Consider the following 15,645-nt stretch of genomic DNA (forward strand, 5'->3'; position numbering starts at 1 on the left):
CAAAGGACCAAATAGTTGTTGGAGAGTTTTAGCCCTGACTCAGTCCTGGATCCCGGAGATGACCCTATGGCCAGGTGGCTGGCTGATTTGATCATCGTCATTCTTAATTGTTTGTCTGTGCCATTACTGGAGGCTTTAGAATCCCATTAAGTGATCTTAGAGATGACAGGAAAGAGAGCTCACTACTGGCATAGAGGACTAACCTGAGCCGCAGCAAGCAGCTGTCCAAACCCTCATTGTGCCAAGTGTTTCCATAGTTACGTACATGTTTTCTCTGCCCACTACACTTTTTGTGACAGGCTCCAGCCCCACGTTTCTCAGCATGAAGTATCATGCCTGATGCTTGGTAGGGATTCACTAAACATCTATCGGATGGCCAAAGAGATGAAATGGCACGTGGGTAAAATACCTTTGCTCAAGAGGATTGAGACGTAATCCAGGTCTTAGAAGTAAAACACAACATCTGCAAGTTGTGGGAGCCACTTCTTTTTTCGGAATCCTCAGTTTATTTTTAAGTTTTGCGTATACCTTTCTGTTTGCAGCTGATCTGCAAGGCAGATAACCATTTGAACTTTGATGAGCTCCTTATAAAATGTTCTGTGTTGTTCTGTACAGCAGGTAAGGCACTTGCCTTGCACTCGGCTGACCTGGGTTCAGTCCCTGCCAAATGTGGGTCTTGAACCAAAATTAACTTTAAAATGACTAGCATAATCGTATAGCAAATTAGAATACAAGATTTGCCTTGCTATCTAAAAACTTGAAGAGACTCAAGTCTAGCTTATAGGAATTTACAGAATGTTTCAGAAAACTTAACTCTCTATATTGAAAACTGTGGGTCAGAGAACAAATGAACTTTGACACTGAGAACAAGGCAAGTCCAGAACTTCCTGTCTCTGTTTTCTTGTATCTCTTCCCTCCCAGCGTTCCCAGACATTTGACTTCTCTCCCCTCTAATATCCGATGCCCATGAGAGAGGGAAAGAGAGAAAGACACAGAGATGAGCATCCATGGATCCTGCATAATTTTTCTTCCTCTCTCTCCCCAGGTCCTAGAGGCCACACGAGTTAATCGAAGAAAGAGTGCCCTGGCTCTGCGCTGGGAAGCAGGGATCTACGCCAACCAGGAGGAAGAGGACAATGAATAACAAACTTCTTTCCACCCAGGAAGCTTCTTTGGTGCTTGGGTTACCAAGAAACCAAGAAATCAACTCATCAGAGCATTTTAATGGAATATTTATTAAAGTGCAAACAAACTCAGCAATCCTTATGTAGACCAGAAGCTGCAGTATACAAAGATGAAACAAAATCAGACTGATAAAGAAGTCCATCCATCAAACTTCAGCTCCCAAGCGTCAAAAGAGAAAGAAATTTGGGGGAACTAAAAGAATCTCTTGGGTTTGGATCCATCCACAACCTGTCCAAAAAAGGACAAAGACGTTACAAGCAGATCAACATCCTTGCCATGGGGCAGAATGGAGATTAGCCTCCCTGGGTGAGGAGAAGCAATGGGGTTGGGGCTATTTAGAGAGCAGTAGAGCCCCAGCTGGTGGGAAAAATGCAGCACCAGTTCCCACCATTAGTTCCCACCTGACCTCCCAATGGTGGAGTTGGGCTGACCCCAAGTGCTCCAGCAGCCATCAAATGAACAGCGTTTCTCTCTGTATTTGCCCAGAAGAGGCCGTCATGATTCCATTTCTCTTGCATTGAATTGTTTTTAATTGGGGGCAGTTAAGGTTGTAGTATATAAGATCCATATTTTTAAGACCATATTTCTTCACGTTGCAAACACAATCAGTTCTACATTAGGAGGTTGAGGAAGGGGGGAGAAAGCCAAACCAAATGAATCGTTTTAGCTTTAGTATCTCAGCTGCTTACAACATTGACTGGTCTGCAGTTGATGAGAACACATTTTCACGACTTGCGTTATAACTTCATAAGAAAACTATATTTAGTGAGCAACAACTATTTTTATGATGGGATAGGGGAACCTGTACACGTTTTAAATCTGTATACATTGAACGGCTTGGTTCAAGATGGTAGGGGTATTTTTAGAGCGGCAATAATTGAGAAAAAAGGGCGAATTCTGCCTTTGAGAGGTAGATGACAAGAAATGAGGAGGTGTTTATAATTATATTTTATATTATCAAGTGGACCTTAGGGGTAACAGGAAGAAGGAGAGACTATTTTGGATCAATCTGAAACGAAACATTAGGAAGGGTCGTGAAGGTAGAGAAGACGGGAAGGAGAAAGATTGGGGAAAAATAAGGGAGGAAGAGAGAGACTATTTTTTGCTGAACAACCAGTATTTTTCAGGATGATGTAGAGAAGACTAGAAATCTAAGTGCAGGCTTCGAATCAGCTACAAATCCTAAAGATGGGATGCTTGTGTGCGTGCGTGTGTGTGTGTATAGAACTTTGTGTGTTTGTGTAAAGTGTGTATGCTTTGTGTGTTTCTGTATAAAGACACGCGTGTGAGGATAATTCCAGAATGATCGTGGGAGAAGTGTGTACGTTCACTGCCTCCAGGGCTGCCTGCCCGCATCAGGAGTGAGAATTTCTTTTTTTTTTTTATGAAAAGGGATATAGAGGCACGGAGCTGATGCAGTATTTGTAATATTAAACTGACCAAACATGGTATTTGCATGAGTCACAATGGCAAAGTTTTGAGCAGTTTTTATAATGTGACATTTGGGAGAGTATCATATTTATTCTCACGCTTTGTATTCATGCTACGTATACATACTATAGCAGATACCAGCTGTATTCTCACTGTCCTTTAAAGCAATATAATATGATCAGGGTATTCAATAATCGAATGCCCTCAATTTCTGGATGAGAGGAATTTTCAATTTTGGCCGTGAATAAAAACTGATCAGCCTTTTTTTTTCTCCCTAAAACTTTTTAAAGAGAAGCAATAATCAAGTCAACCCTCACTAACACGCATTTTTGTGTTTATTTTGTTACATCATAAGCTTTAATATGTTATTCTGACAAGTAGCGAGTTCACAAGATTTGTATGTAGATCTCTTTGCACATTATCTTCTCTTCGATTAGACTAGTGTGGACTTTAAGGAAAAGTTGATCCTCAGATACAAGGGGGGCACAGAGTAAACACAGAAGTCTGATAACTTACAAGGATCCTTTCAAAGCGCCAAGGGAACCTGCCATTTGGAGCCAAATTCTACAGACGGGCAGTTGGCACCACCTCTGTACGATTCAGGTGTATTTTTTGTTTTGTTTTGCTCTGCTTTGTTTTCTGAGTAATCCAATGAATATTGAACAGAACGAGCTAGCCACAAAGCAAGTAAGACCCAGCGGTAAGGATTCATTTCCAGTGAGCGAAGCTGGCTTGGAGACAGTGTTCTCTGGAAAAGGTGATATGTGTCAGGTGAGCTGTCTTCACAGGTGAAAAGGGAACCCCCGGATGCCCGGGTATCTGTGCCCATGAGATACCATGTCCTCGGGCACGTGGGGAAGGAGATGGGGGGTAGCTTCGTGCTCCCCTGGACACAGCGACGGGCAGCCAGGCGGATGAGCCAGCCCAGCAGTTGTCTGCACTGAATGGATGCACACCAGTGGAAAGTGTGCACTGAGTTTTCTAGCCTGACTATGGGTCTGGCAGAGACAATCCCATGGAGGAGATGACCCTCATCTTTCACCAGCCGACCAGCAGAAGACAATCCTCAGGACTGGCCCGGAAGTTTGGGGGTTTTGTTTTGAAGACCACATGATCCGCGTTGAGCCTGCCTTTGAGAAGAGAATTGGCCGCTGGATTTGCAGCTCAGCCAGCCCCTACCCCTTGGACACCCCCCCCCCCCATCCAGGAGCAGCCTGGCAGGGCCCCCTGTCAGCATGGGAGGACAGATGGTCACCCCAGAAACACCATCGCAAGGAGACCCGGCCTGGGGTGCTGGGCTCCACGTGGAGCTCCGTGCGTAGCTGACTCTCTGGGACCTTTCCACACTCCATCACAGTGTGGCTTAGCTGTGGGGGGCCCCCCATCTCTCACCTGGTTCCCCTCTCCAGCCCCCTCCAGGGATGGCTGTCTCCTCACTCCGCTCCCATCAGGATCACCATCACCAGTTACCCATTTCCGTTCCCTGGGAAGAGCCAGGTTTGCTCTGAGCTCTCGAGTTTTTTATCCACTGAGAAACTTGGGGCCCCCTGCTTTCGTACCAAGCCCTATGCTCAGGCCCTGGGGTCCCACACAAAGCCCCTTCACATCCTGAAGAGACAAGACACCGCAGGCCAGCCCACCGGCGCCTCCGAATCCAAATCCACGGTGAGGAAGAGGCTTCACCCCAGCTCCCCCCAATAGCACGCACGCTTGTTTCTCACTATAACCAACGCTTAGCTCCTGTAGCTGTTAGAAGGCTTTCCCATGCTTCATCCAGCCCGCCGTGCCGATAGCCGTGCTCTCTGCTCCCTAGCTGTCTCACGACTGACATGCCTTGGCTTTCTCATCCAGAAATTATGGAAACAGGGTCTGTCAGTGGCAGGAGACGGGGCTGCGTCCGGCTGGGCTGAGCCCTGCGTTCTCCTCGCCTCTTCACGCCTGTGCATGCTGCCCGCCCTCGACTATGATTCCATTCGAGCAGTATATAGATCCGCGTCCACATAGATACACACACGCACACACACACACTCACACATACAGATCAAGTGTGACAAGGGACACTTGAGCAGTGTTGACGCTTGTCTCTGAAGACAAATCATTTTTTTTTCCAACTAAAGAATGGATGTAATTAAACTATGTATTTAAAAAAAATAGCTTAAGTGTTTAGAGATGGTGACTATATCCAGTTCTAGTGACAACCAATTTCCTGAATTTTAAGCCTTCAGTGAGTGAGCTGCCAATTTTGATTTCGTTGTTGCTCTTTTACCCAAATGCTTCTTTTTTTTTTCCCCTATTATTTTTTTTTTGGAGGGGGGGAAGGAGGGAAGGGGGAAACAGCAGACTGTGTTTGACAATTATACGCTGTATCCGGCCCTCCTGTGTATGTTAACCACTTCAATGTTATTCTCCTGCTTCTGTTTTATAGTGGTTGTGAGGCAGTCAATGCAAGTATACAGTTATTTTCTCATTAAAACCCGTGTGTGGTGTTTTTATGGTGGCTGCTTTCGGGGGGGGGGGGTGGAGGAGGACTAAATGGCCAAATGGGGGTGGGCGGTGCCCTCGACTCCTGGGCCTGAGTGGCAGCAGCTGCTGTCTGCACATCTGGCACTGGGAAAGCATTCGTGGCCCCAGGGACACCTGAGGTAAGCTCTGCATGGCCAGGGGCCCAGCAGTCAACAGGACCCACTGGAATGATCCAGTGCCTCTGGAAGAGGTAAGGAGACTGTGCAGGGCCCAAGAGATGTTGGGCAAGCAAGGGAGACAAGGGAAAGTGAGCCATTAAACGTGGATTGACATGGAAATCATCCTGCTGATGAATCAGAAGGAGAGGGACAGACATAGAATGACTGCACTCATTTGTGGGATATTAAAAAAAAGTAGTATGAGACTAGTACCCAAGGGCAGTAGATACAACGGCCAGGAGGATTGGTCCATGGCTGGAAGCCTGCCTCAGCTGCTGGGGGAGAGGGCAGTTGGGATAGAGAAGAAACCACAATGGCAATGATGGTTGGAGGGATCGCTCTGGATGGGAGATGCGTGCTCAAAGTGGGTGAAGGACCAGACATGATGGCCTCTTGCAAACCATAATGCCCAAGAGGAGAGACAGAAAGTGCCTGTCATAGAGGTCGAGACAGGTTGGGGGGGCAGGAGGGATACTGTGGATACCACCACATTGGTGGTGGGAAACGTACACTGGTTAAGGGCTGGATGTTGGAACACTGTATGACTGACACCCCATCAAGAACAGCTTTGTAACTGTGTATCTCACAGTGATTCAATTAAAAGGGAGAAAAAGGGGGCAGTGTTGGGGAGAAAGCGTGAGTTAACACGAAATACAACAGAGTAAACCGGTTAGGTGAGAAATTGATGAAAGCAAGTGAGAGTGTCCACTGTCAGGTGATTATGAAGAAAATTTGAAGTGCTGCAGCAAAACAGCATCGCAAGGGGTGTTTGTACCGAATAATGGTTCTGGGTGGGAAGAGGAACTTCAGACTGGTGGGTGACGGTGTTTTGCCTTTATGGCAGTGTTATAAATTTCAAATACACTTACTAGATCTTTTAAAATGAGAGTAGTGAAAGTGGCATCGTAACTGCCCGATCCCAGAAGTTCTCAGTGGAGGGTCAAAAAGGATCTAGACACGTGCAGGGAGAATTTTTTGGTCTATTTTGGGGTCACACTCGGTGGTACTCAAGGGTCACTCCTGATGGTGGTGACCACCGTGCCTAGCTTCTATCAGATCCATCCCAGCCTGTCAAACTGCCTCCATGGCTCCCACTGTAAGGAGACTTGTAGGAAGAAATTTCCCAAGGAATTGCTGAGGAGCTTCACAGAGAAATTCGGTTCATGCTTTTTTAAAAATTATTATTTAATTTTTATTAGTGAGACATCATGAGGTACAGTTGTAGACTTACAAATTTTTGTGCTTGGGTTTCAATTATACAATGATCAAATACCCATCCCTCCAGCAGTGCCCATTTCCCACCACCACGGATCCCAGTATCCCTCCCACCCCCCATCCCCCCAAGCCCACCCTGTCTCTGTGGCAGGGCATTCCCTTTTGTTCTCTCTCTCCTATTGGGTGTTGTGGTTTGCAAAAGAGGCATTGAGTGGCAATCATGTTTGGTCTATAGTCTCCTTTCAGCATGCTTCTCCCATCCTGGGAGGATCCTCCCAACACCCCTTATTTGGTGCTCCCTTCTCTATCTGAGCTCCCCTCTCCCCTAGCACGTGTGGCTGGCCTCCAAAGGTTCCCTTTGACCCCCAATGTTCTACTATTTGCCTGCTTGGGTAAGAGGTGGCCACTAGGTGCCAGTGGTCCCCAAGACAAAGGCCGCCTCCGCAAGCGTTTTCCTTCGGGGTCAAGAAGACCTTTTCCCGCTCTTCACACAAGACAGGAGGCCACTGAGATCCACGTGTAGGTGCTTCTACACCATTTCAGGGAAAACCACGGTTTGTACGGTCCCACGTGGCGGTGAAACGGGCCCTTCAAGGCAATGGGAAGGTGTTGCCAGCGGGTGGCAGCAAGGAGTAGCATGCGGCTACCCGTGGGTCTTAAAGGGCCCGCGCTCTTTTTGGAAAGATGCAAGGCCAGTTAGGTTGAACCCAAGCCGTGCTCTTTCCTTCCCAACTCTCCTCCTCTCGGACTCGCTCCAAACAAGCCGCCAGGCTCAGTCCTGGGGCTGCTCTGCGCTCTTCCAGACAAGGCCAGGAGGAAGATGGCAGCCCCTAGCCAGCTGGAGTTGGCTGTGTCCTTGGCCGCCTCCAAGGTATGGGGAGGTGGGTGGGAGGGCCACTGTGTTTGTTACAAACCCCCACCGTCACTGAGAGCCAACACCCCACACCCTAAAGTGCTGAGTCTTCCCAGCTGCCTCCCAGAACCCAGAGGCCTGTGGTCCGCCCTCCAAATGGTCTCAAGTGCCCACTGGGTCTTCCCAAGGCCCTGGCACCCGTGCCTGCCCATATGTGCGCCTTCCTTTGTGGGGCAAGTTGTGAGAACAGGCGTGAAGACCTGTGCGCGGGGACTTGAGTGAGTCCCTACTTTCAGCACTCTGGGGGTATGAACCTAGGCCTGAAATTGCTGGGTCCCAGAGTAATTATCATAGGAGCAGGCAGGCTAGAGCCCCCCCCCCCCCCCGCACCCACCCCCCACCCCCAGGCTTAGCGGCCAGATGTCAGTCCAGAAATTCTCAGCCAAGCAGACTGGTGGATCAGGACTGGGGCCTGAGAGTCTGAGGATGTGTGCCAAGGACCACGGGAACCACGCCTGGTAGGACTGTGAAGGGAAGGAGCACGTGGTGCCAAGGATCGAACCAGCCTGGAGCAGGTCTTCAACCACAGGTGACACCCACTGGAGTAGAAGTAGAAAAGTGGAAATCTCCTGAACTACTCAGATGCTAGGCAAGGGCTGGTGCGCGGGCTAAAAGGTGATGGCGCACTGCCCTCTACTGCCTTCCTGTCTCGATCCCTATTCGATGTCAAACTTTTTAAGTAACGTTTTCTTGCTCAGAGGTCACTCCTGGCTCTGCAATCAGGGATCACTCTTGGCAGTGCTCGGGGGACCCGATGGGGTGCCAGGAATTAAGGCTGGGTTGGCCGCCTGCAAGGCAAGCTCCCAGCCCACTGTCCTAACTCTCTAGGCCTAGACATAACTTTTTTTTTTCCTTTTTGGGTCACACCCGGTGATGCACAGGGGTTACTCCTGGCTCTGCACTCAGGAATTACTCCTGGCGGTGCTCGGGGGACCATATGGGATGCTGGGAATCGAACCTGGGTCGGCCGTGTGCAAGGCAAACGCCCTACCCGCTGTGCTATCGCTCTGCTCTAGACATAAGTTTTTATTTCAGTGCCAGGTTCGAACCCAGGGCCTCGTGCATGCAATGACTGGAGCAGGGGGGATGTTCTGCTTCTGATGTATGCAAAATTGCTAATACCACACCCCTGCTCACCCCTAGTGGGGATTGGGAGGAAGCTGTTGAAGAGAGCCCTCTGCAGGTTGGAGGGGCTTAGGGGCTGCTGGCCTCTTCTCAAACTGAAGGAAAGAGGATGCAAAGAGGGTTTCAAGCCACTTCTTTTCCCCACTCCCCCGCCTCTGGAGATGAGGATGCAAATATTCAAGTATGTGGCACAGCTGAGAGCAAACAGGGTCCCGCCGGGGTTGCAGCTGCAGATCCGGCCGTAGAAGAGAGACAGCTGGTGCAGCCTCCCCTGTCAGAATGAGTGCGCAGAGCTGGGTATGGTTTCCCGGCAACTGGGTTCAGAGAGAGGGGGTGAGGTTTCTCTTCGGTCTGCACACAAGGCTGAAGGGTTGCTTGTGTACACTACCTGAGGTATCAGGAACCCAGAAGCATCCTTCCAGTCCGTGGGGATCCAGCCACAGGGGTGTCTCTAAACACCAGCCAAGAACATTTATTTAATTGACTTCCTTCCCTGTTGGCTCTTCAGAGGCTGAATCAGGTCAAGCCCTTGCTCCCAGCTCTCACGCACTCCCAAGCACAAGGACAGATACCCCCTAAGGAATGGGGAGCAGCAAGTTTCGGGTGGGAGGGAAGTACTCCACCCCAGCTCCACCAGCCCCTGCTTGCTGCCCAGAGCTGCAGAGGAAGTTTTGCCTTTGAATAAAGTCAGACTTTTTTGTGTCTGTTTTTTTTGGTTTTTTTTGATTGGCTGGTTTTGGGTTTTGGGGCCACATCTAGCAGTAGCACTCAGGGCTTATTTCTAAATTTGTCCTCAGGGATCACTCCTAGTAGGGCTGGGAGGACCCAGCTAGATCTGCAGGCTAGATCTGCAAAGAGAGGTAGAATTTGGTTTCTTGTTCATTTTTGGGGGGGTGAGAGGTGACTTTGGGGCCACACCCTGCATGCTCAGGGTTTACTCCTGGCTCTGCACTCAGGAATTGCCCCTGGTGGGTTTGGGGTACCATACGGGATGCCGGGGATCAAACCCAGGTCAGCCCCATGTGCCCTACTCTCTGTACTATTACTCTGGCCCCTGAGAGGTGGAATTTGTTAATAGAAGATGGGACTGGTAGCTGGAGCAGGAATGACGCTTCTCACAAGGACGCCCTCTGCTGGGGTATGCTGGCTGCTTGGGACAAGCCCCTGAGTTCTGCAGCAGTCTGGTGGCAGGGTGAGGCTGGGGGCACCACCAGTTGCCACCAAAGTTTCAAATCTCGACCTAGGTGGATGTAAACAGCCAAGGGGGGAGGAGATCAAAACCTACAGTGCAGTCAGTTTCATAAAAGAACATCTGTGCAGGGGCTGGAGCAATTGCACAGCGGGTAGGGCGTTTGCCTTGCACACGGCCAACCCGGGTTCGATTCCCAGCATCCCATATGGTCCCCCGAGCACCACCAGGAGTGATTACTGAGTGCAGATCCAGGAGTAAACCCTGAGCTTTGCTGGGTATGATCCCCCCCCCAAAAAAATAGAATATCTGTGTTCCCCACTCCAAAAAGCCAAAACAACTGCAGGGGGGCAAAGGGGGTTGAGGAGAAGGAAGAAGAGGAAGAAGAAGAGGAGGAGGAAGAGGAGGAAGGAAAGGAGGAAGAGGAGGAGGACGAGGAGACTGTGCACAAGCCAACCCATCCTCATCCCTCCCTGTTTTCCTTACGGAGACACTGGCGTGTATTGAATTGAATTGAATTGAATTGAATTGAATTGAGATGAACTCGTGGGTTCAGATAGTTTCAGTTATTACAAAGTGGAATGAGATTGCTTTACTCAAGAGGGACTGCCTTGAGCGACACCTGCCCAAGAAGACAGGTGTGTGTGTGTGTGTGTGTGTGTGTGTTGGGGGGAGGGAGGGAGGATCTGTGCTTCAATTCCACCCCACATCTCTTAAAATTAGCGCCTCATTTTACAAAAGGAAACTGCAGTTCTGAGAGTTCAAGATCATGACACCCCCTGGCAGGGCTGAGACTTGCATGCGCAGGGCCTGGGGCTCTGGACCCAGAAACCTTAAGCAAATCCCACGGCAGCCCCGCAGGCTGAAGGTCCTCACTGTGGGGCAGGGGGGTTGGTTGACCCAGAGTCCTGGTGCAGGTTTCGCAGTTTGAGACGGTTAATGCCAGCCCAGGACAAGTGAGCCCTGTGGTGTGACAGCCCTGGGGACTGCGAGCCCTTTGCCCTACTGGGGTGCCAGCCCCAGGTTGGAGAGTAATGTGTGTAATTGGGAACTAGAGGCTCTGGCCTCCAGCTCTCGGCAGGACCTGGCTTGCTGGAAAGGGACTGTCACTGTCACTGTCACTGTCCTCCCATTGTTCGTTGGTTTGCTCGAGTGGGCCCAGTAACGTCTCCATTGTGACACTTGTTACTGTGTTTGGTATATCGAATACATCATGGGTAGCTTGCCAGGCTTTGCCGTGTGGGTGGGATACTCTCGGTAGCTTACCAGGCTCTCCAAGAGAGGTGAAGAAATTGAACCTGGGTTGGTCCGGTGGGCCATGTGCAAAGCAAACGCCCTATCCACTGTGCTATTGCTCCAACCTGCAGGAAGGGGACAGGAGGGTTTAAATGCCCCGGCCTACCCCCCTAAGCTTACCCCAGGGAACTCTCAGTCCTCTCTAGGAGTGATCCAAGGGTCTGGCTTTTGGGGGCAAAGGCATCCCGAGGTCAGCCTGACAAGGAGTGGTCAGTGGGTCAAACGAGTACCTTTTTCTCTGCCCTTGGGGAAAAGTTTCCTGGCCTCCCTTCCCCCATGGACTCTCGCCCCTTCTTATCCGTGAAGTGGGCTCCCATGGGTGGTTCATGTGAAGAGAAGAGAGATGGTCACTTTCTCCTGATCCACCTCTTCCACGCCCAGACTGGCTGGAAAGGCTAGGATGGATAAAATCTGCAACGAACCCCTGCACAGCCCGGGTCAGATCCCCACCCGCCCCACCAGGTAGCCACTAAGCCACACCCGACAGACTCTTGGTCCCAGGCACTGGAGTTAATCTCCACCAACCTATTTCTCAGGGGGCCCTGGGCTCAGGCTGTAGTGAGGAATTGCTTTTTGCTGGAAATAAAAGTCACTCCTAGGCCTTTCCCAGGCCTTCTGGGACCTCATCCTATCTCACAGAAAGGAATTTCAGGAGGAGACAAGGAATGAAGTAAAAAACAGAATTTATTTGGAGGTTTTGAGGAGGGGGAAGGAGGGAAAGAAAGGTGGGAGTAACGTGCTCAAGAGAGAACGCAGGCTTCTCCAAAGACAGAGAGAGCCCCAGTTACACATCTCAAGAGGGGAGATGTGGGTGACACATACACTCGGCTACCACATGTGCTCGACCACACGGGCTTAAGCAGCACATGGACTCGGGCAGCATATGTACGCCCTTCCTTTGTTCGAGGTGACTTTTATAGGGTTTTCCCCAAACCTCTACCTAAGTGAGAGTCCATTGCTAGGGTGACTGTCAAGGGGGGTAGAGTTGGGAGTGGTTGATGGTCTTCTTGGATATTCCTTTCCTGGCTGTTGTTCCTGCTGGACCTTCTCTTGGAGTTGGGGAGTGAAGACGGGGGTCCAGCCTTCTCTGGGTCTATTGGCACCAGGTGAAAGTCTTATCGGCCTTAGTTCCTGAGCTCACAAGGTGGGTCCTGACGGTCTTAGGGCCGGGTGGTACTACTTGCCATTGGGGGCCCTTCCTGTCTGCCTGCCTACCTCAACCCCATGCATGAGACAGAGAAACTGGTGTGAAGAATGTGGACTTCCGGGGCCTGTCAGGGAGTGACCCTGCCACTCCTTGCACTCTCTTACCTGAGGTTTGTGTCTCCACAGACCCCCTCCAACCCCATTTCAGCCCCCCCCAGCTCCCCTCCAGCCTCCCTTCTAGTCCTCCCCAGCCCTCCCCCAGCCCCCTCCAGTCCCTTGTCCATCTGTCTCCTCAGTGCCCTTTTTCTGAGTGTTCTATTCTCCCTATACACCCCTCACCTCTCCTAAGGCCGCTCTGGAAACCCCCCTTGTAGATTTTTCTCCAAAGTCAGTTGGGAAATTCCCCTATTTGTTGGCTCTCCCCTGCAGAGGCTGGCCCTCCCCATAGACACCCAGTGCACTTAGGAAAGGCCCTTCCCAGCTCTTGCCTTTCTCCTTCTGTCTCTTGCCATCTCTCACGAGCATCTTCAAACTGGATTTTCATCCATCCCCGAATGCTATTGGCTGTGTCTCCAAAACATCTGCTAAATGCTCTTCTCCATGCTTACCTGACAGCTCTGTCCCGTACAACCCGTGCTGAGCTTTGTTTACCCCTGACACTTGACCTTTAAGTGGACCTTCAGCTCATTCTCCATAGAACAAACAGTCTGAACTGGGTCAACTGCAAATCCAATTATTTCCAGAAATTGAACCCAGGGCCTCTGGACACAGGTAAGCCTGTCTCTGGACCCAGTTCTCCAGCCCCAAGAAGTGATGAACTTTTATTTTTGTTTTGGGGCCATACTTGGCAGTGTTCAAATGAGATTGGGAGCATTCAGGGGTGGTTTGACCGTTGACCCGGTGGTGCTCAGGTCTTACTCCTGACTCTGCACTCAGAAATTTCTCCTGGTAGTGCTCAGGTATGCCAGGGATAGAACCTGGGTTGGCAATGTGCAAGGCAAACACCCTACCCAACGTACTATCTCTTTGATCCCAGAGACGAACTTTTAATAATTGTTATGGGACCCTCAAGATAAAACAGCACATGTTATGCTTTGCTTGCTTGCTACTGACCCAGGTTCGATTCCTGGGACCCCAAATAATCATCCCTTGAGACCCCCTCCCCAGAAGTGACCTCTGAGAGTGGACAGTGGAGCCAGAAATAAACCCCGAGCATAGCCAGGTGTGGCCCCCAAATAAAAAGAAATTAATAATTTTAAAAATAGTCATAATTGTACTGAAGAAATAGTACAGCTGGTAAGGCCTTGCATGAAGCTTACCCTTGTTTAAATCTCACCCACTTCCCCGCCCCCCCAGCACTGCCAGGAATGATCTATGATCATAGAGCCAGTAATAAGCCCTGAGCACTGCCAATTGTCTGCCCCTCCCCCCTAAACAAAATAATAGTCCTAATTATCTCTAGTCAAGAGTTCCAGGAACTTTTACACACATTATTTCTAGTCCTTTCATAAGTGAGGATTATCCTCCTCATTGTACACATGATGAAAGCAAAACTAAGTAACTTGGTCCAGATCAAGACATCTTAGAGGGTTGGCTGGAACCCAGACCTGTAACTCACAATAGCTGAAACATGGCACCGAAATGCCCACGGCCATGAAAGTGGTTAAAGATGCTGTGGTCCATATACTCAATGAAACAACTCTGTTATTAAAAAAGATAAAATCATGCCCTTTGGGAACAAAATGGATGGAAGTTGAAGTGGTTATGCTAAGTGAGGCAGGTCAGGAAGTGAGAGGCAACTGCCAGATGGTTTCACGTAAAGGTGGGAAATGAATCACTAAAGCCAGCAAACTGGCACAAAACCACAAAATGCACTTCCTGGTGTTGGAGAGTGAGTTCAGGGGGCAAGGCACTTCCATGCTGCAGCCCGTAGTTTGAATCCGTGGCACTACAAATGGTCCCCCATTCACTGCCAGGGGTGATCACTGAGCAGAGAGTCAGAAGTAAACCCCGAGTACCCAAGGATATGTATGACCCAACCCTGCTAAAAAAGAAAAGGGTAAAATTCAAAATGTTATAAAAAGAGATCTTTATGGAACTGCTCTTTGAAACGACAGCAGAGGACAACATATTTTTTCACATTTGATTTTTTTTTTATTAAACTTTAAGAATTAATTTGTTCATTAGTCACAGAATGAGCCCCAATGACTCTCCAGATTAGAGTGCCTCTCTGGATGGTCCAACGAGCAGATGTGTGCAGGGTTTTGATGGGTAATAATGATGTACCTGCTTAATGGCCCTGGACGTGGAGGGCAGGGGGATGGGGGTGACGCTGTCGAGAGAAGTAAGAGGCAGGTGTGTTTAAAGATCTCACCCAAGTTAAAGATTAACCAGGAAAGACCTGTTTTCTTTCCCACCCTCCCAGGAACCTCTTTGCTGGACTAGTGCATTTATGTTTGCTCCTGGGAAGGAACTGAGTGACAGGAATTTGGCTGAAAGAACGGTTTGTGGAGCACACACACTCCCAAGCGGGAGCATAGCAGGGAGGGTATGCGGTAAAGAGGGAAAAATCCAGGCAATACCACTGGGAAGTGACAGAGGACCTTCCTATCCTCAGGACCCCCTAAATTAGGCCTAAAACAGTAGGGTAGGCGGTGAGACTCTGTGTCCCAGGGGGACTGTAGGCTGAAATACGGTGTTGGCTCAGGTGAACGCAGAGACTGTGAACTCAATGGGCCTTCAGGCAGAGAACCCAGGGGAAAGAAAGGCCATTCTTGGACTGGAGCAATAGCACAGTGAGGAGGGTGTTTGCCTTGCGTGTGGCCAACCCAGGTTCGATTCCCAGCATCCCATATGGTCACCGCCAGGAGTAATTGCCGAGTGTGACCCAAAAAAGCCAAAAAAAAAAAAAGGGAGATGTGGCCGCCAGGCTTCCCCACAGCATGGACCCCTGGGCAGCGCGGGGCCTTCCCTCAGCATGAACCCTTCATATCACTCAGTTCTCTAGGCGGTCTCCGGAACACCCCAAGACTTGGTTCCAGAAGAGATGGCTTGTTCTGCAAGGAGGACGATGCCCTGGTGAGAGAGCATGTTCATTCTGGCTGGGCAGCTACTCCCTGTGTGAGGGGCATGTCCCCTGTGTCCACTGTGAAGTTCATTTCCTATCGTTCCATGATTCCAGTGGGCTGGAGCGATAGTACAGCAGGGAAAGCATTTGTCTGGCACGCAGCCGAACCCGGGTTCGACGTCCGGCATCCCATATGGTCTCCCAGCACTGCCAGGAGTGATTCCTGAGTGCAGAGCCAGAAGTAACCCCTGAGCAGTGTCGGGTGTGACCACTCCCCCCCCCAAAAAAAAAGCCAACTGTTCCTGGGTCAAGATAAAGGTCCCTGGAGGGCGCAATCTCCATATCTGATGAAGCTGGGAAGGGCTCGGGCTGGCGCCTGACTGGTGGCTGGAAAGCC

The 15,645-nt window shown here is 50.0% G+C and overlaps 1 protein-coding gene across 5 annotated transcripts in view; it reads left to right on the forward strand.

Annotated features, from left to right (window-relative positions):
• Positions 1 to 5,104, forward strand: part of PALM2AKAP2 (PALM2 and AKAP2 fusion) — a 524,226-nt gene extending 519,122 nt beyond the window's left edge. For all 5 annotated transcript variants that reach the window (XM_056117284.1, XM_056117282.1, XM_056117281.1 and 2 more), the window contains one exon: positions 1,046 to 5,104. In XM_056117284.1, the coding sequence (XP_055973259.1) occupies positions 1,046 to 1,068 (23 nt within the window). In that variant the 3' untranslated portion in view covers positions 1,069 to 5,104. The remainder of the gene's footprint in view (positions 1 to 1,045) is intronic.
• The last annotated feature ends 10,541 nt before the right edge of the window (positions 5,105 to 15,645 follow it).

The sequence above is a fragment of the Sorex fumeus genome, unplaced genomic scaffold (assembly GCF_029834395.1).
Source record: "Sorex fumeus unplaced genomic scaffold, SorFum_2.1 ptg000034l, whole genome shotgun sequence".
NCBI classification, from domain to species: Eukaryota; Metazoa; Chordata; class Mammalia; order Eulipotyphla; family Soricidae; genus Sorex; species Sorex fumeus.